Source organism: Anas platyrhynchos, chromosome 2 (assembly GCF_047663525.1).
Source record: "Anas platyrhynchos isolate ZD024472 breed Pekin duck chromosome 2, IASCAAS_PekinDuck_T2T, whole genome shotgun sequence".
Classification (NCBI taxonomy): Eukaryota; Metazoa; Chordata; class Aves; order Anseriformes; family Anatidae; genus Anas; species Anas platyrhynchos.
This window is the reverse complement of record NC_092588.1, coordinates 46,024,845-46,048,818: the sequence shown is the minus strand read 5'-3', so window position 1 is coordinate 46,048,818 and position 23,974 is coordinate 46,024,845. Positions and strand designations below refer to the sequence as shown.

The window sequence follows — 23,974 nt, the reverse complement described above, 5'->3', positions numbered from 1 at the left end:
TCTTCCATCATTATCCCAAGCAGAGCAGATGTAACTAAGAGCCAAAAACTTCTTAAAAAGCACCATCCATCACACACTAACTATAATGCCATTTAATAAGGTGACAGTAGCAGCTTAATTAAAGCAAGTTATGGGTTGGAAGTGTGCAAGAAATGGTCTTGGTTGACTGCATATTACCTCGTTTACATAGTGCTTAGTAATTCTTTTAAAAACAGAGACTATGTTTAAATATTAAAATATTGAGACAATGTTTAAATATTAAAATATTAGTAACATCCTTTTACTTAAGATCATGCTGATCCAGAAAGGACTTCAACTTTGTCGCCGGTTTGAATCTCAGTTCAGCAATAGTGATTAAAGGGTTTATCGCTGGATAACCTGCATGCAGCGAGTATGGATATGTAAAGTTTTTAGAAGCTTCCAGTAAATCTCAGGACCCCACTGTGCTAAAAAGTGTTGGTCTAGCCTATGCCAAGGGCTGAGCAAGCAGGAGGATTAAATTATTTTCTCCCTTGCAGAGGCGGCAGCAAGTGTGCCTTGCTCACTCAGGGAACCCCCTCTCCAGCATGCTCAGAGCAATGCCTTTGTGGCCACTCAAAAACCAGAGCGATGCAGTAGGGCCTCAGACGCTTTTTATGAGTTTGTTTCCCAGGACCCCGAGAGGAGCCATTAAACTGTAACTGGCTATCCTTAACCCTCTGGTGGCGTTTAAGAGGCACTAGTGTTCGTGCTAACAATGGGGCTACATGCCTGCCTCATCAGTCCTTGGCGAAGCATGTGCCTGCAGCTCCGTGCTTGTACTGTTCTGTACACAACAGGAGCTCCACTGCTGAGCTGCCTCTTTCCCGAGAACAGCTGGGCTTTAGTGAGTACCTTTTACAGCGGGAAGGAATCCAAACGAGAAGCACAGGAGTGGAGTTTTTCAGATGTCTTTCCTGGAGTTTCTGGGAAAAAAAAAAAAAAAAAGAAAAATCCACATATAACCTGAGGATGAACTCCGCTCCAAGCACATCCTCGGTGGAAGCTGCGGTATCACCAGGTGACACTCAGCCACTAAAAATGGAATTTTTATCAGGTGCCAGAACACACAAAGATACACATAAAAACCGCAGCAATACCGGTGTTTAGATTAGATGTTTTAGGGAAACCTCCCGAGAGAGGGAGTTTTACATGTGTCCCTGGGAACTGTCTAGCACACTGTGAACACCTGTACCAAGGTCAAGGCTCGGGCTGCTGAAGAGTGCCCTTGGAGGACTCCCACATGAAGCTGAAAAACTTCTGCATAGTGTTTTATGGGAGATCTGCTATCTAGCAGATAGGCAGTTATCATTTTTGCAGGCAGTGAATGCAATTCCATCCTGAAGCTGCAGTCCTTAAGCCCCCTAACACACCTAGCTAAACATCAAAGTAAGCAAGGCTGTTCTTCTGTTTCCAGAGTGTGTTATCCTGGATTCTGAACAGAAATTTGTTTGTTTGTTTGTTTGTTTGTTTTTTCCTGTTAGCATGAACGTAGCCAGACCTTTCTAAAGGTATGTGCCTGTGTGCTCAGCTGCAACTAATTACTTCTTCTCTCAGCAAGGCTTTTGTGGATGGCACTCCAAAAGCCCTGCTGGGATTTAACCACCACTGTCCCATAGCATTATCTGGCTAGCTAGGGTCTCTTCAAAGGGCACCACTGAGGTGAGAGCTGTAGTATCACGGAGAAGGCTCCGGGCAGACCTTACAGCAGCCTTCCAGTGCCTAAAGGGGCCTACAGGAAAGCTGGGGGGGGACTCTGTGTCAGGGGGTGTAGTGATAGGACAAGGGGGAATGGCTTTAAACTAAAAAAAGGGGAGATTTAGGTTGGATATAAGGAAGTAATCCTTCACTCAGAGGGCAGTGAGGCACTGTCACAGGCTGCCCAGAGAAGCTGTGGATGCCCCATCCCTGGAGGTGTTCAAGGCCAGTAGTGCCCAGATCCAACTAGTGAAGCTTGTGCCAAAGCTGACACAATTTTTCAAAGTACAGGTTAGAACATGAAATGTGAATGGTGTACTAACAGCTGTCAGAGATTGGAAACTTGAACTTTCTTTCAGAGATGAGGCCAAGGTATTCAGAATTTTGTCCTGTGGTGTGTACTGGGTTATTACAGGCCTCTGCAAGGAGTGTGTGTGATTTGAGGTGTGCTCATTCTCTGAGCTGCTTAAGTATATGAAACAGGGAACAAGTATGTAAATGAAAACATAATGGCAGCAAAACACTAATGATCAGACTAAGCCACACCATTTGGAACATGCCAAATATTTGAATTTTGTAATATTGAGAAAACACAGTGCCTTGTACTTAAATAATGTCCTCTATCATACGTATCGAAGGAGGACACAGAAGTCCATGCAGTTGGCAGATACACAACAGTCTGCTCTTTCTTCAATGTTGTGAAATGTTTGGAAGGCCATAGTTAAACAATATTTTCTCTGTAAATCCACTCAGCATATCTGCATCAGAGCAGGCAGGCAGATTTCTTTTGGCTGGAGTAATCTGGACGTGGTCCTGTACCTCAGCTCTAGGGAGCAGCTGCAGTGAGGCACCTTGCTCTCCCATAGCACGCTGGTGAACCCACGAGCCTTCATAGCAGTGCAAAGTACTGACCACAAAGTCAACTTAAATGCACTTCTGATGGTGGAAGGAATTTTTCTTTTTCACGTTTACATATATTACTTATAGATGCTTTCTGCTTTGTGCCAATAAGTCATTCTCTATTGTTTTCCTTCAGTTCCCATTGTGAATTAGCTGATCGTTCCACCTCACTGGTGGACAGTTCAGTGAGTAAATGTTAAGTGATGTTTTCCAAACGTTATCACTCCTACAGGCCCTGACTAGCCTTGTTTTCAAAGTGTAGTTAACATGAGTTGGCTTCTACTTGTCTGTCACCAACTTAACATTTATTAAAGCATTGTTGTGACAGATTGTACAAGGCTTCTTTGAAGTAAAGGGTGTGAAATACTCACCTGTCACTAGAGATAAATATAAAAAGCAATGTTGGAGTAACCTATCTGAAGCAGTCAGAACAAAAACCCAGAAAACAAGAGTATTGGGGGCTGGTGGCAGAGTGGTTTTAGAGGATGCTGTTCACAGGTGGGAGTGGGATCGATGGAGTTGATCCCATGATGGTAATCTTAATGATGGTGAGGAGTCATTTCACAGGCAGTGAGAGCCCCATAAGAAGGTCAAATAAGGGGGGACACCCGTCTGAGCCCTTCTGGAAGCCAGCCTTGGATTTTCAACTAAGGGCACTACGTCCTAGGTGTTTGATTCTTGCTCTACTCAGAAAAAGAGAGTTAAGCTTACATGGTTTGTAAATAGGACTACATCAAAGCAGCAGCTACATCCATAAACTAATTTCTCAGTCTCTACTAAATCCCTCAAAATGCTAGTTGTTAGCTTGCAGCTCACTTCAAAGAGATAAATGCAGTGTGGTCTTTCCTAGACTCTGAAAATAAGCAATGAAATCAGCAAGCATGATAAATGCATCCCTTTACAGTCCTTATATTCAAGAAGTCTTAGGTGCTAAGCATCCAAAACATACATCAACTTTGTGCATGAACACAGTGCTCAAGTCTACATACTGCTCTTAATCCAAGCAAAATCATTTTGTAGTGTGTAGATGTGTTCAGGGGTACTTCTCATCTGTCCTTAAATTGCTTAATGCATGCAGACTTGACAGGATTAATTCAGTCTGAAAATTGTATATACATTTTCTAGGAGTTTTTTTTTTTTTTTTTCCCCAATTACTAAATGGCCCTAAGATTGCCATTTTATATAATAATAAAACATAATTTTATAGCTACTGGATGGCTTGATATGCAATTATCTGTTTGGACAACCAATTAAGTGGTTGTCTTCTCAAGAAATGCCTGGGAAAATCACACAGTTCCACAAAAAGCTGCTGCTCCAGTTATAAATGCCTCTGAATATTCGCTTTCTAATGAAGCTGACTTTCAGGCACTGATCAGCGAGCTAAACGTTCAGTTGTTAAGTTTTTTTCATGGGTCTCGCTGCTCTAAATGTGGAAGACATTCAGAAAAAAAATGTGGAAAAAATATTTAAAGATCTTTACAAGCTAATATTGATGCCTAAATACATACGTGTATATATTTTTTTGTGTGTGTGTAGTGGAAAAGGAAGGTAAATGGCGCATTTGACACCCCATTTTGTTAAAGCAAGCATTGACTATGATGAATTATTAACCTAGAGAGTTATGGGATATTGAAGAATAAGAGAGGAGGGTGATGGCATTTAATTTCTAGGTTGAATGCACCTACAGCTGTTCAAGTGTTTTTACTGAGTTAAATTTCTGCAATATGTGAAGTCAAACATCTGTGCAGACCTCTTCACTGCCTCCAAAATGGGAGGAAGATACACTGCTCTGGGACTTGTGTTTTTGGGGAAGGACAAGGAGAGTGGAAAGGTACCCGTAGGAAAGAATTTAGGATCAGAAAGGTGTGGAGAAGATAAACAGCTAAGATAAGCACTGCTCTTCCTTTGAAGCAGCATAACTCGGTAAAAATAGAGTTTTCGTTGTCCTGGCTACCTACTTGGAATTGTTTTTTATTTAGCGTTGTTCAAAATCGTTGTAGTTTGGTGTGTTCAGGAACACATTCACCTGGGCTAGGTTCCTGGCTTTGCACAGGCCTCTTTTGTTGGCAAATGAAAGAGCATTTTCCAGGACTGGCAGCAGTGCTGGCAGTTCGTTTCTTTGCAGGTTCAGCAGCCACACCAAGTAACTGCATCAGGCCATGGCATGATAGCCCTGCAGGATGCTGGCCCTCAGTGGGTTTTAGGGCATGCTTTAGGATGCCCTCGTGTAACTTAATGTAATTATATTACTGCCAGTCTAGACTAACATTTCAGACAGACGTAGTACACTATCTGTCATATTAGCTTTTTTCCCTTTTTTTGTTAATTTGCTCAGAAATATAACACAACTAACATCTTACAGTTTTGGAACTGAATTTGAAAGCACCAAATGAAATCTAAAGTTGTTACTAGAATTGGTGGGAATTACCTTTTTGGTCCTTTTTATACACATATATGCACGTGTGCTCATATATCTATGTTCATAGATATATAAATCTACATAAATATATATCTACAAATTTGGAAAACAAGACATGTCTTTATTTCTGACATATCTCTAATCCTGAATTCCTTAATACATTGTTGTTATTGTTTTGTTTTGTTTTGTTTTGTTTTGTTTTGTTTTGTTTTGTTTTTTCTTAATGCAGACAAAATAATTCCTGATAAAGAGCTTTGTAAATGCTTATTTTTCTGAAAAGAGAGGCAAGATAGCGCAAGGCTCAGGACTCAGCATAGGATTGTACCTAAATCCTAGGATTTGGGCGTGATGCCTTCAGCCTAGCGTGACCAAGAATTCCCTGTGTGTATCCGTGCCACCCATCTGTGCTTTAGTGTTTCTGCCCCCAGAGCAGAGCTGTTTTGTTACTGTTGGGCTTCAGGATTTAAATAAGCGAGGGAAAACATTAAATGTGAAATTAAACAGTACTGCAGCAGCAGTGGTACTTCTGATAAATACTTGTGGAGTTCTGCTTTATATAGTGTGATTAAAAACTTCTAATGCACTAAGCTTGATTTTTTTTAATGAATTTAAAATAAAATAGGCCATAAAAAAAAGAAAAAAAGAAAGAAAAAAAAGAAAGAAAAACACAAAAAAAGCACCAACAGCATCCCTTGGGCAGTGCTAAGGTGGCTGAGTGCCAGAGGGACAGCCTGGTGGCTTTCCAGGCTGCACCTTTTGTTCCCTGGACCAGCAGGGAATGGCAGCGATGTGGAAGCAGCAGTTTAGCTCCCGGGCACAAAGAACTCCTTAATGCCAATTAAAAAGCGGACTTAATGAGTACCAAAAGCAGCCCCCGAGCCAGGCCTCCTTAGCTAAAAAAAAAAAGATGGGGAAAGCAACATGTCGTAGGAAATGATGGAATTTTGAAAATCCCATAAGAAACAGGGGGAACACCCTTTGCCTTCCCTACCGCATCCTCAGCTCTCGCTCCGTTAAAGGGAAGCTGCCTAAAAATACAGAGGAGTAACTGGTGTAACTGTCCCGTTCAGAAAGCGACTTTTAGCTAGCTTGGGGATTGTTTGTGGTCAGCGTGTTATTTCTAACTAAAATGGCACTTCATAAAAATAACAAATCGTTGGCAACCATTGGTCTTTGAATTCTATTTCTAGTTCCAGTCTCTATTTCTGTTCCTCTTGGTTGCTTTTCTCCTAACAAATCAAACTTCAGGATTGCAGCAGGAAATTTAGATTTAACCTCAAGAGTCAATGTTTTGTCTCATGTCTGCTCTAATGTGATGCAGATGTTGGAACTGCTGTACGTAACTCAAGATTTTATTGAACTAGCCCTCCCTGCCTAATAGAAAACATAGCTAACTGTAGTGCACATACAACACAAATAATTCTGAAGGCACTAAGCTTGCGAATTTTATAAATATATTTACAAAATACTTGGGCTGTTACTGCAGTTGTACAGCCTTCAGCTCCTTGACACAGTTTCTGCAATGGTAAAGAAGCAGAGTTCTTTGTCTCATCTGGTTTAAGAAGCAACAACAAGTAAACACATGAAAAAGCAATACCTGAAATTATTTACAGGCTGGACATTGTTTTTTCCAATTCTTTGTTTCTTCCTCTTTAAACGATAATCAGAAAGGCTGGGGAAAGAGAATATTTATTGCATCCCTTTTATGTCTTTTGTTTTCCAGTACTCCTGATCTCCGCTGTTCCTGCTCTTTCTTTTAGTTTGCCTTCTCTTGAGTTGCCACTCTGGCCATGCTAAAGACTTAAATATGTCTTTGCTGGGACTGAACATTAAACACTGACATTGCTTGAGACCCTATTAAGCCATGTTGGCCCCAGTGCAAAGTAATGGGAAATAGTTCTTACCTGGGTTTGTTCTTACTGCCCTTTAACTTGCCTTATTTCTAATAACCAGATAAAAGTTTGCTGCCCTGACTCTGCACTGCATTTCTGAAATTAATTTTTTAAAGGTAAAAGCAGAAAGTTTACAATATTGGAGTGCTGTTCTTCCCCATAACAAAATATGAATTATGAATGTATTTAGTGCTCCCTCAATAATCCTTATGCCTTATAATATAAAAGCCAGGCAGAAATATGCTACATAGAGCGATCGCCAAGCAGCAAACAGACCAGGTAAAGGCCCTTGATAACACAGAAAGTGGGAAAACCCAAACCCAAACTGAAGAGTTCTATAGGGAAACATGGGTTTCACAGAGTAAGGAGAGGTTGCATACATTCTCACCCACTTAGGCTGACTAATATTGTTGCTTTTTCTTAAACCTTGAATGCCCACTTTTAGCTGGAGTATTTTTTTGTCCCTCGGATGGACCAACACACGATGTGTGGGTGTTGCACAGTGTATCTGTGGGTCTTCAGCCAGCTCCAGGGCTCTCGGCAGCAGCAATGCAGAGACACAGCGTTAACAAAGGGAAATCCCTTGTCCTTTGTCAGTTAAAGCTGAGCTCCAGAAAGGTCACAGCTGTATTAAAAAAAAAAGACAAAAAAAATCTCATCCAAACGATATCATGAAAATTAATTCATTTACAGCATTGTCTCAGCAAAGCAGCTCATTATTTTAGTCTCAGTATATTGAACTGTAAACCTATTATTTCCCCACTAATGTGGGCAGCACTGTTGGAGGTTAATTGTCCTTATATATTCCACTGGAAAGCTTTTGGTGTCAGACTCGTCTCTTTCTACATGAACAGAGAGCAGTTCATGCAAAATGGGGCTGTGATCTTTCTTAGGTCCAGCAGAGGAACCTGTATTAAAAATAACTGATCCTACCAACTCATTACATCGTCATTTTTAAAAATCTTCCAGCTATTGTCACTCATTACACAAGAAAATCTGCATCAGCAGCTACTTCTAGCAGCTAACTCTTGGAAAAATAAGGAAGGCTGTATTATTGACTAAAGCCTCCAAATGGAGTTTGCATCCTGTGAGGAGTACTGGGACACCGAGTCAGTTCTAAAATGGCTCACTAGCTCTGCTATCATACGAGAGACTGTGAGGTTGTCAATGTAGAATGACTGTAAATCATAGCATATGAATCCTCTTTTTTTTTTTTTTTTTTTTTTCTTTTCCTTCCAGGCTTCAGTTTACTTCTTTCATTTCCACAAACACTATACAACATTCACAGGTAAGTGAATTAATATTATATAAGTACTACCCCTCCAGTTCAATTCTCTGCATGCAATTGTTTTCTTACATGAGAAATAAATGTAATCTTTCAGCCAGATGCTGTCCTGAATATGTACTGTAGGGTTTTTTTTTTTTTTTTTTTTCTGGTCAGCTTTCAGCAGCTGACTGGTTTCTTTTCCATGTCTGTAACTCCTCTGATTTTTCTTTCCCTTGCCATTCTCCGGACAGTCTCCCACTTTTCCTGGATGCTAAACTGATGAAAGCCTTCCAGTTATAAACACTGTGTTTTATTTGCAGCCAAATGTGATTTGTAACTTTTACCTGCTCTAGGTAACATTCTGTAGCCGATCATTCCCACTCCATAAAGGAGTTTATTGTCTTTCAGATCCTCCTGTAAAACTCCTCTCTGTCTGAAGGCTGCAGATAATTGCCATCAGATATGGGCTAGGCACGTGGCAAGCTGTGATTACATCCAAGAGTTGGCTTGCTGCACCTAGAAATTTTATACACAGCTTGGTTATACTCTGATGGCCTATTTTTATTAATGCTCTCTGCCTTCCTCTAGTATTTGGTAGCTCGTTTCCCTCATCTGTCACATCAGGTCTCTCAGGTACTATGTTTCTTGGAGGAGGGACTGTCACTCCCTGTCTTCAGGAATTAGCAGGAATGAATATTAACATTTAAATTTTGGAGAGACTCTAAGATGATAATGCATAGTTCCTACGGAGCCCTTTTCACATCGCCCTATAGCCCCAGGGAAGGCGATGGGGGGCAGGAAGGGTTGAGGACCTGCAGAAGGGCTGGGCTCTGGGGCAGGTTGCCTGGGGCAGCTCTGGGATGGGGCTGGAGGCACTGGAGCAGGGGACTTTACTTCAGGGAGGACTGGGAGAAGGCAGACAGCACCGTGAGCATGTCAAGCCCTGGCAGCAGCAGCAGCATTTACCCTAATGAACATCGAGTTTTTGTTCTCTTTCCTCTCATTTCAAGACTTTTGTTTAGCATTTGCCATCTCATGTCATTTTCTGACATAGGTCTTCTGGTGGGATTTATTGTTCCCCTGAACAGAAGAGCACAGTAATTCTAAACATCCAGTCAGGGTTGCTTGAAGAATCCATACAAGAGCTATGTGATGATGAGGGATTTGAGTTTTCCAATAATCTTCTTTCTTTCTTCATCCTGCTGCCTGTGCTCAGTTGTTATTTTATCAGAAGAATGCTCTTTTTTTTGGAATGAGAAAAATATTTATTGGATTTTTGTCTAGCCGCTTTTATAAACACAAATATTCAGAGATTTTAAACAGGATATTTTGCAGTACACTTCAAACAGAATCATTCATCTGCAATGTATATATGAAGAAATGGTTTAATGTTAGTGAACTTTTAGTACATCAAACCTCCTACTGCTTTTATAACTTCTGAGTTTTGCTCAGATGAGTAAGCAAGAAAGGTGCAAAAGTTATTGATGTTACACTTATTTTTTTTCTATCTGACGGAAAATACACTCCTTTATTACCGATAATACTGTTATCTCTAAGAGGAAACTTAAAATATCCAAGAAAACACAATTCATAATTAATTTTCCATTTATTTAATTAGAAAAAAAAAAAAAAGAAAAGAAAAAAAGTGTCTCCCTGTCTCTCTACCTTTACGTTGCATTTTGCCAATGATGCAGAATTGTCTGGCAGCACCTTAGCTTGACCAAGACAACAGCAATTACTGCCAGCCATGTGCGTGGCTGTGTTGTCACTGAAAACACGGGGCATATTAGCTAAAGTCATTACAGGTCTCACATTAGAAGGTTCATCATCTAAAAATGTATGTTTTGACTTCACAACAAGTCTGCATGCTGTGCATGTGGACGACAGCTATGGTACCAGAGCTAGTGGTCTGCTGCCAGACAGCGATCAGGGAGGGGAGCTGAACAGAAGCTGTGCATACAAAACAGTATAATTTTAGCCCAGAAATCAGTGTTCGTTGGGTATCCTACAATTTTTCTTAAAAAGCCCTGCTACCTAACACATTTGCACAGGTAGTTGTGCTGCAAGATGAATTCCTGGGCTGAGTTCAGGCTAGAGTTTGAAGTTACTGTGTGGAAACAGAATGGATAAATTTTCTCACTCCATAAAATCATTGTATTTATTTACAGAGCACATCTAAAGAAAACACTGAAGAATGGTTCTTTGTATGAAGGACTCCTACCTCTCGTGTCACCTCTGTTGCTATTCGTTCTTCTTACAGTCTGGGTGGTTTTATCTCCAGGCAACATATTAGCAAAGCAACCAAGATTGTTTTTATGGATGGTTGGGGTTACTTTCTCAAATGTTATTGTAAGTATGTTTGTGGTGGTGGTATTATTTAGAGACAGCTTTGTGTCAGCGAGACTTCTATTTTTACATAAATAAACAGAAGGGAACAGAAACTGTAGTTAAAATTCAGCAGGATCGCCTACACCACTCCTCTACCTCTGTGTTACGCTCTCTCTTACAAAAATACATCACAGCAGTTGTCTGGGCTGGGGACGCTTACAGTGCTGCAGTACTTATTCTACTACAGCAGAACATTTTAATGATTTTTTTTTTTTTTGCCCCAGGGCTTTATGAATAACCCTGGGAAGGTTTCCCTTCCAGAAATCTAACAGATATGCACTGCATATGGGCAGAAATGTAAAATGAAGCTCAATGAAGGCACAGACTTACCAGTCAGAGCCGGGGGTGGCTGTAGCCTTCGCCTCCTGCTTTCCCCATTAACATGGCACACGCAGTCCTGTATCCTGCATGTCAGCTGATCCCACATCTCCCCCTCACCGTTCAGAATAAGGCCATGCCACCCACATCCTTTTTTAAGGGAAGATGTGAAGTGATGGCTCTCTGCCCAAGGGTTGCCTTCTCCTACACCACATGAACACCGTTTCCAGTTTTGCCCCTTTTAATGTCAACGGGGCGACATCAACCTTGGCGAACAGCATGGGCAGCCAGGCAGTAATGCTGACCATTGCAGGAAGCACAGGGCTTTCTTCTTTGCAGGCGGCCTCGTGCTTCTTTTCTTGCCAGGAGAGTAGCAAGTGAGCAGCAGCTAAGTAGAAAGGTGTTCCTCTGGTTAATGCTAAGGGACCCTAAAGGACAGCGACTGCTGGCATTTCAGGAAGGCAGTCTCCATCACCATCTAAAATCATGTCACTGAGCAATACCGCATCCAATGTAAAAGGTGGAAGTCTTGAAATGCCTTGCATTGTGAGAGAGAACTTGGAAAATGCAGGAATTATTAAAAGGGAAAGAAGAACCCCTCCAGAAACATATTAAGGAATGAAAAAAATAGTTGTCATACTTGTTACATGTATTCTATAAATACATGTTTCTGAGGGTCGCAAATTGAACAATTCCATCTTAAGGACTTAATATGACAAAAGTTCACAGAAACATAGAAGAAAAGCAGTAAGGCAAAACAGAAGTTTCTCAGCAGACTGCATTTTCTTAGGCACTGAGTGTAGTGCATGCACTTAAAGGCCTTGGTTTTAGTTTTCCAAAAAACATCCACTGCAGTACGAGAGGCTTACATGAATTAAAAATGCCTGCATGTTAGCTGAAATGTAAGCACCTGGGGAAGATCATAAAAGATGCTCAGGACCCGCCCAGGGGTATACAGCACAGAGATTTAAATCCAGCAGGGCCAGGGTAGTGCAGCAAGGTGGAGGCAAGGGGGATTGGAAAGCAATCTCTGATACCCTCTGGAACAATTTGTAAGGACTTACAGAATTGGTGCTATTCAAAAAATTCATCGTCAATACCAATAATTCAAAGTAAGCAAATAAATTTACATATGTAGGAAAGCCAGTATTTTCATTAGATTTCAGTCAGACTGCTACTCCTGCTGTTACAGGATTTCAAGCACTGTACAGGGAATGTTTTTTTTTTTTTCATTTTTTTCCCCACTGTTTTCAGGATGCATAAAATCTATTTGCGACCACATTCAAATTTTGAATGAAATTTAAATAGATAAAAATTTCCTAAATTCCTTTTTTTTTTTTTTTTTCTCTCCCCCAAAGAGAATGTATATGAGACAAATGGCTTAAGGAGTCTAAATCAGGTAAAAGCCTTAAGTGCCTTACTGTATAAATCTGAACTTAGCTGAGTTCATCTCATGACTTTTCAGGACCTCAGTAAAATTAAGCTAATTGTTTTCCGTTGAGTCATGCATCGTATATTCATTGTTTTTCTGCCATTCTGAGTGGGATCCCTTTCCTGGGGCCCCAGCTCCATCTCCAGAGAGCTCATCTCCATAATCGAGCCAGGGAAATGGTGCTGCCCAGGTGGGTGTTTTAGTAGATAGAGTAGTGCTAGGAAAGAAAAACAGGATTTGAAAGAGATATACATTGCTTTCTCTCCCTTACATACCACAAACCAGAATATATTCCTGCCATGCCATGTGATTAGAATACCACTGTGCTCTCCTAGTGACCAAGTGGTGGCAATTTGATTTGGGATTACAACTTTACGAGGCTGTGTGAAAGCACAGTGTCAAACAAACTCCCCTTTCGCAAAGCTGGGCTTCAGCTCATAAAGTGCAGCATGTCAAAACACTGTCTCCCTAAAAAAAGTGTGTATTTTAAATTACTTGCAATAAAGTCCTTTAAGAGTCACAGACAATGAGGCACAAAGTTTGTCATCGATAGTAGTAGAAACAGGCTCCATTTTGAAGCCTAGCCTGTTTTTTTCCCCCGTCAAAAGCAACTCACAGAGAAAATGGATGCAGGCTGTCTAGGAACACGCTGACCGCCCTCTGCTTCTCACCTGGCCACCTCTGTTCCCACAGTGCAAAGTCATCGTCTGCCAGATGAGCAGCACCCGGCCCGAGCTGCTCCACTGGTTCCTGTTCCCCTTGGCGCTGGTGGTCTACGCAGCCATCTCGGGGCTGCTGGGCTGGGCAGAAGAAGCGGTGCTGGCCGCGTTCACCACGCTGGTCACGGCAGCTCATGTGCACTACGGCATCTGCGTGGTAAGAGGGCAGCTCCGAAACAACCGGGCAAGAGCTGCACCGGGCATGGCGCTGATATAGGGCCTGGGGATGGTGTCTGTGCTCTTGGGCTGGGGCCCTGTCCAGGAGTCTGAATCTTAAGTTACAGGTTTCTTGTGTTTTATTTAGTCTAAAGTTAAAAAAAAAATAAAAATAACATCAGTTTGCTGCTGGCAGTGCCTTTTTGTGCATGCAGCGGCCTCAGTGATGAGTAATTCCTATGAAATGACTGGTATTGGCTTTAAAACTATCACAGTCATAATATTTATGGACAGGTTTACGTAACAGCTGATCCGTCTGGCACAAATGCCCTCACCCTTTTGCCCTTTCTTCTCCTGAGGTTACTTGAGTGAAAAAAACAGAAAGGTAAAATGCAAAGTAAAATGCATAAAATTCCTACAATAAGGTGGCTAACTCTGCTTTCAATCTGCAGGCAAAACAACTGTCCACATTTCTCATCTTTTCATGGCCTTCTATTTAGCATCTCTCAAGCTGGAGACACAAACGGTTTTCCAGTTCATTCAGTCTTACTCACGCATTTTTATGTCTGTTAGATATCAGTTTTGTCATTTATTATCCTCTGAATTACTGCTTAAATTCATTTTTCCCCAGCTAATGCCTTTTTTTTTTTTTTTTTCCAAAAAGCATTGTCAAATAATCCTTAGGAAAGTGTCTTAATGGGGGCTTATGTTCAAATAAAACATCTTGCATGGCAAAGACCTCATTTCACAGGGATTTGCTCAGCATTCCTTTATTTAAGATAGCTGTTGGGATGCGAGGATTTTGCCTCCTGCCTTTGCAGGAGGCCTTTTGTCAGCAGACATAGCCAGTGTAGCGGACTTTACCCAAGCACCACCAGGGGCCAGTCAGTGGAGATCACCATGGGATCACCTGGTCAAAATCCACTATTGAATGAGTGGGCCCAGCTCCATCATGATTTATGAGGGTTGTGGATCTGGCCTGTAGTAATTTAACTTCCCATTGGTGTGCTGCAAGAGGAGTGCCATGATCACAGCTCTCGTGCTTGGATACTTGTAGGTCCCCATGTGCTCCTAGGGCCCCAAGTACACCAGGGCGGTGGCTGGGTCCTCCCCAGTGTGACCAGGAGAAGAGAGATGGGGAGCTGTGAAGCTTGTACAGGGCTGTTTGCTAATCTCTGTGATTTATCTTTAGGGGAGGCAGCTGAGTGAACACTTCAACATTTACATCTTTTCCCTGAAGAAACGCGTCCAAGAATGAACACCTGCACTATGGTCAGACTGTAACACTTGACATGGAGATTTCCAGCTCTTTTGGTGTGATAAATAGTGGAATTAATCTGATTAAGATAACCAAAGAATAGAATAGTCCAGATACTCGAACAACTGCGACAACGAGCTATGCAGCAAGATGCTTCATCTCAGAGGAAAAGTCCTGTCCAGCAGAGACGTGTTTACCAAGTTGTGCTGCTGCTAATATTTATTCTCTTTCCTAATGCCATGTCACCTTCTCTGAAGCTTTCGTCTTCCTCCTCCTTGCCACTGTGCCCACAGCCCTTGATAAAGCTTTGCTGGGTTACGTGGGATCCTTGGTGTTTTATAACCAGAACTGGCTTTGCCCAGGCTCTTCACCACTGAGACCCTGGCAATGCAAACCCACCCACCACGTCCTTCCCACTCAGACATCTGTGCCTGCTGCAGTTTCCATATTCGTTTTCTCACAACTCATTTCTTCCACGCAGTCTCCTGAAGGGCTTACGCACATTCAGTCTTTTCTTCACCTCAGATGAATGTGTGAAGAGAAAGAGATCAGAAAGCTATGGGCACACTGAAGTATTTTTGAAATGCAGGATCCCTCCCCCCCCAGCATTAAGATGAAATTCAGCTGACCTGTATCCGTCCAAAATGCAGGCTCCATACCGGAGGCGCTTGCTTTTATACTTATTTTCTATGCAGTAACAAGCACATTGTTGATATTTTAAGTAGCAACAAGCAATATGCCCTACAAAGGTAACCAGCTGAGAATAAATTTGGCCAACAAATGCTTGAATATGCTCAAATTTCACTGCAAAGCACACAGCTTTCTAAACCGTGAAACGAGCAGTGAAAAATGAGCCAGCCATGCACATTCTAAATATTTTTGAACCTTGTCTATCAGTGCAAAATGCTAAGCAAACAATTATTTGCCTGTGTTCTTGAAACAAATTTTTGTGGTTTCAGATAATGACAAAAAACCAACAAACAAAAAAACCCAACCAAATCAAACAAGAGCTTTTTTTTTTTTTTTTTGACATTACACATTTGCATGCAGATGTAAACTGCTCTCTCCATCTATAATATATGTGGGCTTTCTGTGTGCCTTGGAGGAAGAAGGAGGAATTTGAGTTTCATCTCTTTTCATATGCTGCCCTAGCCAAAGGGACTTTGTGGCCTTGAAGCACTAATGAAACAATCTGTCCGCTTTCCCCAAGGTAAGCATTTTATTACATCTCTTGCACAGAGGGGTGAGATTGACTGACTGGCATGTTTATTAAACTGTTAAGTATCTCACTTGCCAGAAGCAGGGCAGAAACATAGGTGTTGAGCCACTAAACTTCAGGTTCACCATTTTCAATTTGTAGACTTTTTTTTTTCTTTTTTTTTTTTTCCTTTTTCTGGCTTTATCACTGGCCTGATGACGTTTTCCCCAGTTAACATCCTCGTACATCAGTAAGAGCACTACAGTTTTTGGATGACCACTGACTAGCCATATCTTCCACCTGTGTATTATGTGAACAGCCTCAGTTTAGGGTTGCCTGTCACAGTAGTTGGCCTATCACGATGTTGGTAGGGCAGACTTCCCCCAGCAGCAGCTACGAGTGTGAGGCAGGCCTGCACCAAGCAATCTCACCGCTTGCTGAAGTATTAATTCAGACAGAAGATATGCTGGTATAAAAGTCTGACCTACTTCAATATTTTTAACCTGTCCATCAAAAGCATCTGGAGGAAGTCCTGACAAGAAAAGAATAAGAATACAACAAAAATACCTCTGGCTTGCAAGTGGTTGTACTGGAGGAACTCCGCGGACAGGCTTTCCTTTTCCCTCTATTTTGCACTTACTTATAAAACCAGTTGGAAATAAGGGGCACAAAAGCTGCACAATTTGATACACTGTAATGGAGTATTTTGAAGTACTGCATTAAATGAAATTATAAAACTTGAACTGCCACAAGCTGCCTGCACTCGTACCTTTCTACAGTGTCTATAGCATCACTTTAAAAGGAAATTAAGCTCCGGACAGCTTTTTTGTATTCCACATGAAGACATGGCAAACTTTTTTGTTTTCCTTTTGAAAGTAACTTGTCACTACAATCTCTATAAAGACAAGTATAAACAGATCATGTAACGCACTGTGTACATATCGAATTGTTAGCCACCTCAGGTGGTAACTGGTTCAATGAAAGGGAATAAAAACACTTTGTTCATACAGCAGTATGGTCAGATTTATTTTGCAAAGTCAGGTAACGGTATGAAGATGACCAGAGCTTGGTTTAAGAACAATTTTTTATGGCCAAAAAATTAAGTCAGAGAGTTTTCTTTTGAACTATTTGAACTGGAAAATGCATTACTTCCTTTTTATGCTGTGGAGTATTCACACAAGCCCAAAGACACGCCTCCCCCACATCTTACGAAAAGCAATACAACTAGCTCTGCTCACACAGGTTTGGGTACCCAGGTTGGAAATTGGCTCCTCAGGTCCCTGCTTCACCTACCCCCGTATCAGAAACATTCCCAAAGTGGGGCCCTGGGGTACCTGGAGGTATTGGGAGGAGCTGGTCTGACCTTGCAGTGGTGGCACGCAACCAGATGGCTTCAACCTGTGGCAGAAAGGTCTAAAACAGGTGGCTTTTAGGTACTGCAAAGAAGATTTATCCCTGAATCCCTTACAAAAGTCCACTAGGTGCTTCAGTGCCTTATCTGTTGTGCTCTTTTCCCCTCCCAGCTCCCTTCAGCTTTGCTTTTGATGTACCCAAACTAAGTGATGCTACAGGAGATTTAGTACTCTGAAATTGGAAAGCATTTGCCATAAAATAAGAATGTTCTGTTTCCATGTACATATATACACACATATATACATACATGCACCTTTTTTTTTGTAGAAAGTGATACAGTTTCCGGGCTCTTGGGGAAAGAAATAGACACTACCTGCACACACTGGGATAAGTGAACTTATTTTTTTAAAGCAGCTGTCTTTTTCTCCCTGCTCCCACATGCACTCAGTAACAAAGCAATTAAATATATGTATTTTAAACAGAAAAGTATTGTTTTAGAATGTTTTGAAGTCTCTAGAGCTAGACAGATTTTAACATATATTTTTTTATTAAATATGTAAAAAGATAAACGCAAGTCAAGTTATTCACATATTCAGACAAAAATCTACTCTACCATGCGACAATTTGTGGATAATGTAAAATGACTGATACATCTGGATAAGACTTTTTGTATCTATTATGTCATTACTTATCTATTTATAATTAACAATACATATGTTTACATTCCTTTCAGTTTACATTTAATATATAACCAAAGCTTTATGGTGTGCTATTTAGTAAAGGTAATTACAAATGCATATCAAAACCATAACGGAATAATGGGTTACTCGCAGGGGGTGGGAGGAGAAGGACAACTCTTTCCCCTTTCAGAGCATCGCTCTCCCCTCAGCACAGCCACATTTCTAGTGCCCAAGAGGTATTTTACTGCCCTGGCTCCCTGCATCAGTCACTTCTTCCTTGACACAAGCAGCGAGACCACTACACTCCTCAGACCAAAAAAAGGGTATAGAGAACTTAAGGAGATGAAGTTCAGCTTTTGTTGTTGTTGATCCTTAAATGTGCTTCAAAGAGAAAAGTTCAGAGGCGCCACAGCCTGACTATGAACCCCTGGGAGCTCAACAACCCAACTGTTTGCACCTTCAGAGAAGCATTTTCTCTTGAAGTGCTCTCCCTGCACCTGCTCAAATATTAGCAGAAGGACAAACTGCAGTAATCAGAGACTGCTGATGATGATTAGGTTTGTAGCCTGATCCCAAACTCCTTGCCCCATCAGAAATCCCCTATAAAGGACGTTCTGGAGACTGGAAAAAAAATTAGTGACTGCTCTTCAGTTCAACAGCATTATGAAGAACTACCGTTTATTACAATGACAATTGTAATAAGTACATAGGTTCTAATAAACACAAATACAATGAAAATGACAATTCCCCCATCTGTGGTGATTCTTGGAAATACTTAGTTTGGAAAATACACAGTTTTATAAACCAGATCTTATTTGTAACCAATCAAAATCAGAAAGGAAAGTGCTGGCCTGCAGGTTGCAGTACTTTTGCTATTACCAGGTAGGCTGTGAGGTCAATGCTGGAGGCAGGGCCAGAAGATCTTCAACCCAGAGGGTCTAGAAACTCTACGGGCGCAGGGAGCAATCAAGGAAATAGAAATACCTGTTCTAATGGTTTAACAGTATTTTATATATTGCCTGCGGTGCAACACAACAGCAGCGTTCTCACATTTAACTAAGAGCCACTTAGCTGCAAAAGATTTCTTAGGAACAGAAAACTGCATGTGTGCGCGCGTGTTGGTGGGCTGATTAATTAAAAACCTCTCTATGGAAGCATCAGCTGGGAGCTCATGCTCTAGGAGTGCATGAAGACCTAAGAAGGTTTAGCTGTTCAATGGGTTTTTGAATTTTTTTTCAGTGACTGCAGACTGGGTTGGGACTTCCATGTACCTGCTTGATCAGAGGAACAATCCAGAATTACGGAAAGTCAAGTGAGAGACCAAGAATACCAAGCATAAAATATTCAGAGAGACTAGGATGCACAGTTTCACGATAAAAACAAGGAATGCTTTATACACTTCAAGATACCTGTTTATAAAATACCATCATTTAGAACAGGGCGGTGGGGACCGTTCTGGAAAGGAGCACTCTCACTGCGGGCGCCTCCAGGGTGGATGTGCTGCTGCACCACGCCAGCCTCGCTGCAGGAAGGTCAGCCAAGCGCAGAGCTGGCTCGCTCCCCCTTGGTCAGCGGGTCTGATGCACGCACTGTCTCCAAGGAGGACGTCTCGCTGCCTCTCCACGCTTCAGAAGTGGCCTCAACACCCGCGAGGTGTCCCCCACCCACTTACAGGGAGTTCTGGGGTTTTCAGGGCTAGTTCTGTGGCTGGGTTTCCCCCATAGCTTGCACTAGCGAGGAAGCTTTCTGTCTTCCAGACTTGCAGCAGAGGGGGGAGGATAGCAAAAAGAAATGTCTGGCCTACTTTGTCCTCTTCTGAGGGGTGGGAAGCCAAGCATGACAGCAGAGATCGTGTCCTGCAGCTACACTTGTGTCAAGGAGACTCCTCCCCTGCATCAGCACTGAGCCCTCTGCAGGCAGAGCTGAAGCTGGAGGCTGGGACAGGACTCCTCGGGAAGGAAGCAAAGCTGGGAAATGTCTATTGACTAGTCAGGAAACTGGGAGGGTTTTCAAAAAACGGAAGTGGATGTCTGTCCTCCAGAAATAAGTCAAAAAACATACCATGCAGCTTTCTAACAAGCTTTCTAAACACAAGGTTTTAAATCTCTCCTAGTGAAACAGATGCTATGCCTTCCATTTCGTGAAGGCGGGAAAGGAATAAACGTGAGCAACACGAGCATTTTCCTCCACAACACACCTCATCGTTATGGCTTGAGCACGACTTCCACTGTATCCCTTTATTCCAATTGACCGAATTTACGCCCCGAGGCAGATGTACTAGGAAACGCCAAAGCACCACAAAGTGAGAGACACAGCTAGTGGTACGGTACTTCTTGCCACACAAAATGCCAATATAAATATGTTAGAACAAGTTACAAGTGTATCATACTTAAGACAAAAAGAAAAAAATAAATATATATATTTTCTTAAAAGAGCAGAACAAATCTCAAGCAGCCAAGTGGTGAAGTTGCAGTGATGTACAGTAGGTGATGGAGCCCTACAACCTCTTGGGAAGATACACTGAAAGAAGACTTCTGCAAATGCATCTTGGCAAAGTATGGGTACAGAATGCAGTGGTTGGCTGGCACTCACTATGGTACATAAATGTTAATGGCAGACTGGGAGTGAACTGATTTCAAGTTTGAGGCCACACATGTTCCATTCTCCAGAAGAAAGTTCTCACACAAAATGAAAATTGTCAGAGACGCTGGGTGAGTCAGTACTCCTCCTGCTGCTGGGGCTGGTCATGGACTTGCTCTTCACCTTCATGCTCTTCTGTGTGGCCCTCCTGCAGGCAGAAAAAGACCCCACAACATCCTTCAGCAGACAGCATTCCTCATGTAACACCACCCCACCATGCTCCCTCTGGCCTCAAGTTCAACTTTTAACTTTCATTCAAATGAGAAGACATCAACACAGAACAGTGAATAACTCAAGTTTGCCACTGATTTGACACCCTCATATCCTGTCTCCATTTCCCTGTCTGCATCCAGTGTCTGTTTGGCCTTTCACAAGGCTGTATGAGTTAGATTGCTTAATATTAAGCTATGTGCTTCAAATATTAAGACAAAGTTGAGATTCAGAGTTTGTTTTGTTTTTTAAATCTCTCTGCTGCAATGAGAACTGGCATAAAATAAATGCCAACTCTCAGGTAACATAAATCAGAGCTGTTGTACGAATGAATCTCTCAGTAGCTCTTTTGCATAATTTTTTATTTAACGAGTTTTAAGGCTATGAGAAATCTGTTTACTGCAATTTGTTGCTGCAGCCTATGGGGTGTGGGCACAGTTAAATTCAAAATAGAGTAAAAACACTTCCATGAAGTAATTAGGCATATTCATGTTGATTTGCTCATGATATTGTGAACTGTTTGTTTCTGTACTACTTTTGGACTTGCACAAAGTGAGCTGTTTCCTGAGAAGAGCAGAATTTTGTGACTTACAATAAAATGCATTTATTTTGCTTTTAATCGATGTATACGCAGTACTGATACTTCCCCCAAAAAACTGTCAGTTTTCATCCTCACAGCGTTAGCTGTTCCAGCAAGTGAGCAGTTCAAATAACCAGGTAGTGAGATATTCCAGTCAGATGCTGTATCATAGCACCCTGATCTCCTCCCATTTTCAGCCTGTCCACCGATTTCTGAACCTGTCTGCTACAGTTTTCATACAATCTTCACTCCAGGTTTGTATCACAAAATGGACAAGACGCTTTTGCTATCACATACTTTAAAAATTAAACTCACTTTTTTTTTTTTTTTAAGGTCAGCTACACTACTTTCCCCAAATGATATACTTATGCTAGTACAGCCCAGAGTTCAAAGGCTATCAAAACCATGATTTTCAATGTTACCCAGAAAACATAGCCAAAGATTTGCTAAGCATGAACACATTTTCTTTGGAAAAAGTCCAGTATTCACTGATTTACAGAGCTACTGGTAGAAGGCAGGCGATCACTAATGAACACCTTCTTGCAAATGCAAATGATTATTACACAGTATTTTCTAGAGCTGTGCGTCTGCATATACATTCCTGTTGTGAGAGGAAACCCTGACTGAGAGGAATGCTGGAACCTCGTTGCACGTGATACAAGTTTTTAAGCAGTTTCCAATTTAGAGACAACAGACCTGGTATCTTGAGTTGGCCTAGATCTATCAGAGCTCAGAAAGGCTGGCTGTTTCTTACAGCACTCTGTATTCCCATCAGGTGTAGCTACATGCACAGATTCTCTCTTAAGTGCATTTCCATCCTTCCACAGCACACTTCGCTGAAAAGATCCTACACATCTACTCCCTGCCCTGCATTAGTAGTGCTCAGCTGTAGGCAACTCTCAAGGAAAACCCTTTTCCAAGGCACCGAGCTGCCACTGGAAATGCACCCTCGCTGATGAGGTGCCTCTGCAGAACCTGCATGGCTCCCAGCAACTTCCATCAGAAGCGAGAAGCCTGGACAAGAGACTTTAAGACACTGATACTGCCAAGCTTTCAAACTGGAGGCAAAAATTGAAAGAAAAAGGAGGCCATAATTTGAATCTTCCTGGAACAGTTCAGAGCAGCTTATAGAATAAGAAAATGCTCCCCTTCTGGCAGCAAAATATTTGTATTTCTAAAAGGCAGGAACAAGTAAATAAGGTCCCTAACATTTGCTGATACTACAAATACTCAGCTGTTTACCACATTGAGAAACAGCCAAATTTCATTTGGAAGTAAGCTTTCCATCACTCTGGTGCTATTTTCAGGTAGATGCCACATGTATCAGTTGGGACAATTGCAGTTGTGTCTCATGGCCCTCTTGGGGGAATGCTGCCTTTATTACATATGGTATGTCATGTCAAATTCTTTTTGCATGATATCTAAAAATCCCATCTTCTGTAATAGGTTGCAAGAGTGCAAGAATTCAAGGGTGCACCAGTTTCCAGGCAGAAGCTGCCAGCTGTAAGAACATGACCCTGTGCTACAGGGTACGAAAACTGAGGCTTGTCTAAACCTAATGAGCTGTGTGACCTGCTCTGCTACGTACCTGTTCAATAGGCTCCACATATACAGAAATTATGATACGCCAAGTAGAAAGCGCATTCATGCAGATTTTATAGGTCATGTACATGCTATCCTTTCATGCATAATAGGGAAGGCCTCTAACCACAGGGAGTGGCTTGGGAACCTACCCTGCAGCTCTGAAGAGGAGCAGTGGCTCCTCTCCTGCCAGGCTTACCTTTGATGGAAATGGTAAGTCTTACGTGGCTACCACAGAAGTTGTTCCGGGACTTGGGCACGTGCTTTCCAGTATGCACAGCTTGTATAAATACGTGAAATGGGAAAGACAAGAATCACTCTGCACAATTACCTTGGGACTGTGGAATCTCCTTGAATAGCATCCCCTAATAAGGCAAGTAGTGGAAGGTCTATTTAGAGCATTTATTTCTGACTCAGATCACACGACCATGGCCATCTCTGCCTGCCACCGAGAGGATGCTCGCTTCTGACCCTCAGTCCATCCGCCTCAAACCGTTCAGGTGTGCCTGCAGACTGCAAAGCTATTCTTTATCAAAACCAGCTGCTGTGGGGGTGGGTGCCTTTCCCAAAAGCAGCAACAGATGTAGCGGCTGCGAGAGCAGAAAGATACAAAACCAACTGAATTTCAAGCAATTTGTTTGGAAATGTGAGCTGAGCAACCCAGAGATCAAAGAGCAGCAATCCATCCAACTTCCGCATGAACTGAACCAGAACAGCCTATCTAGGAAAGCAAAAGCAGCAGCAATTTTGCTTTATGCCAAGGCCTATGTGGCTCCAGCTTCCATAACCAGACACGTAGCCTCTTCTGGCTCTTCTGTCGGAAGCTCTCCTGCTATAAAACCAGACTACCAAATGCTTTGCATACTATCCAAGGTCTCAGTGCTGTCTGTAGCAGTCACAGCGTGAGTGCTAGAGGCCACACTTCCCTACAACACCCAAATGCATCCTTTTTCAATAGGATTCGCTGACTACTTTGATTTTTTTTTTTAATTAAGAAGAAGAAAGATTACAAATAAGAAATTTGTACTCGAAAATTGCAAAGGCTTACAGACTGATCAGCTAAACTTTAAATGGAACTAGCAGATACAACACCCCTCTTGCATAAGCAAAGACAGGTAATGAGGAGGTTTAGAACAGAACTGTACCAGGGAGAATAAGCCTTAAAAACAAGAAATCCAAATAGGTAATTGTGCTCTAAGACTCAAAACACCAGTAAAATAAAGGAAAAAAGTCTTAAAAACTTAGCCTTTACTGAATTCAATGAAAC

General features: G+C 41.8%; 2 protein-coding genes across 14 annotated transcripts in view; one reads left to right on the top strand and one right to left on the bottom strand.

Moving 5' to 3' along the window:
- Positions 1 to 16,675, top strand: part of LOC101803407 (ethanolaminephosphotransferase 1) — a 56,097-nt gene extending 39,422 nt beyond the window's left edge. For all 5 annotated transcript variants that reach the window (XM_038173669.2, XM_038173671.2, XM_038173670.2 and 2 more), the window contains 4 exons: positions 8,167 to 8,215; positions 10,363 to 10,543; positions 13,026 to 13,208; positions 14,400 to 16,675. In XM_038173669.2, coding sequence (XP_038029597.1) covers positions 8,167 to 8,215; positions 10,363 to 10,543; positions 13,026 to 13,208; positions 14,400 to 14,465 — 479 coding nt within the window. In that variant the 3' untranslated portion in view covers positions 14,466 to 16,675. The remainder of the gene's footprint in view (positions 1 to 8,166; positions 8,216 to 10,362; positions 10,544 to 13,025; positions 13,209 to 14,399) is intronic.
- A 1,682-nt stretch (positions 16,676 to 18,357) lies between these two features.
- Positions 18,358 to 23,974, bottom strand: part of MAPRE2 (microtubule associated protein RP/EB family member 2) — a 97,772-nt gene continuing 92,155 nt past the window's right edge. For all 9 annotated transcript variants that reach the window (XM_072034677.1, XM_027452119.3, XM_027452116.3 and 6 more), the window contains one exon: positions 18,358 to 20,484. In XM_072034677.1, the coding sequence (XP_071890778.1) occupies positions 20,413 to 20,484 (72 nt within the window). In that variant the 3' untranslated portion in view covers positions 18,358 to 20,412. The remainder of the gene's footprint in view (positions 20,485 to 23,974) is intronic.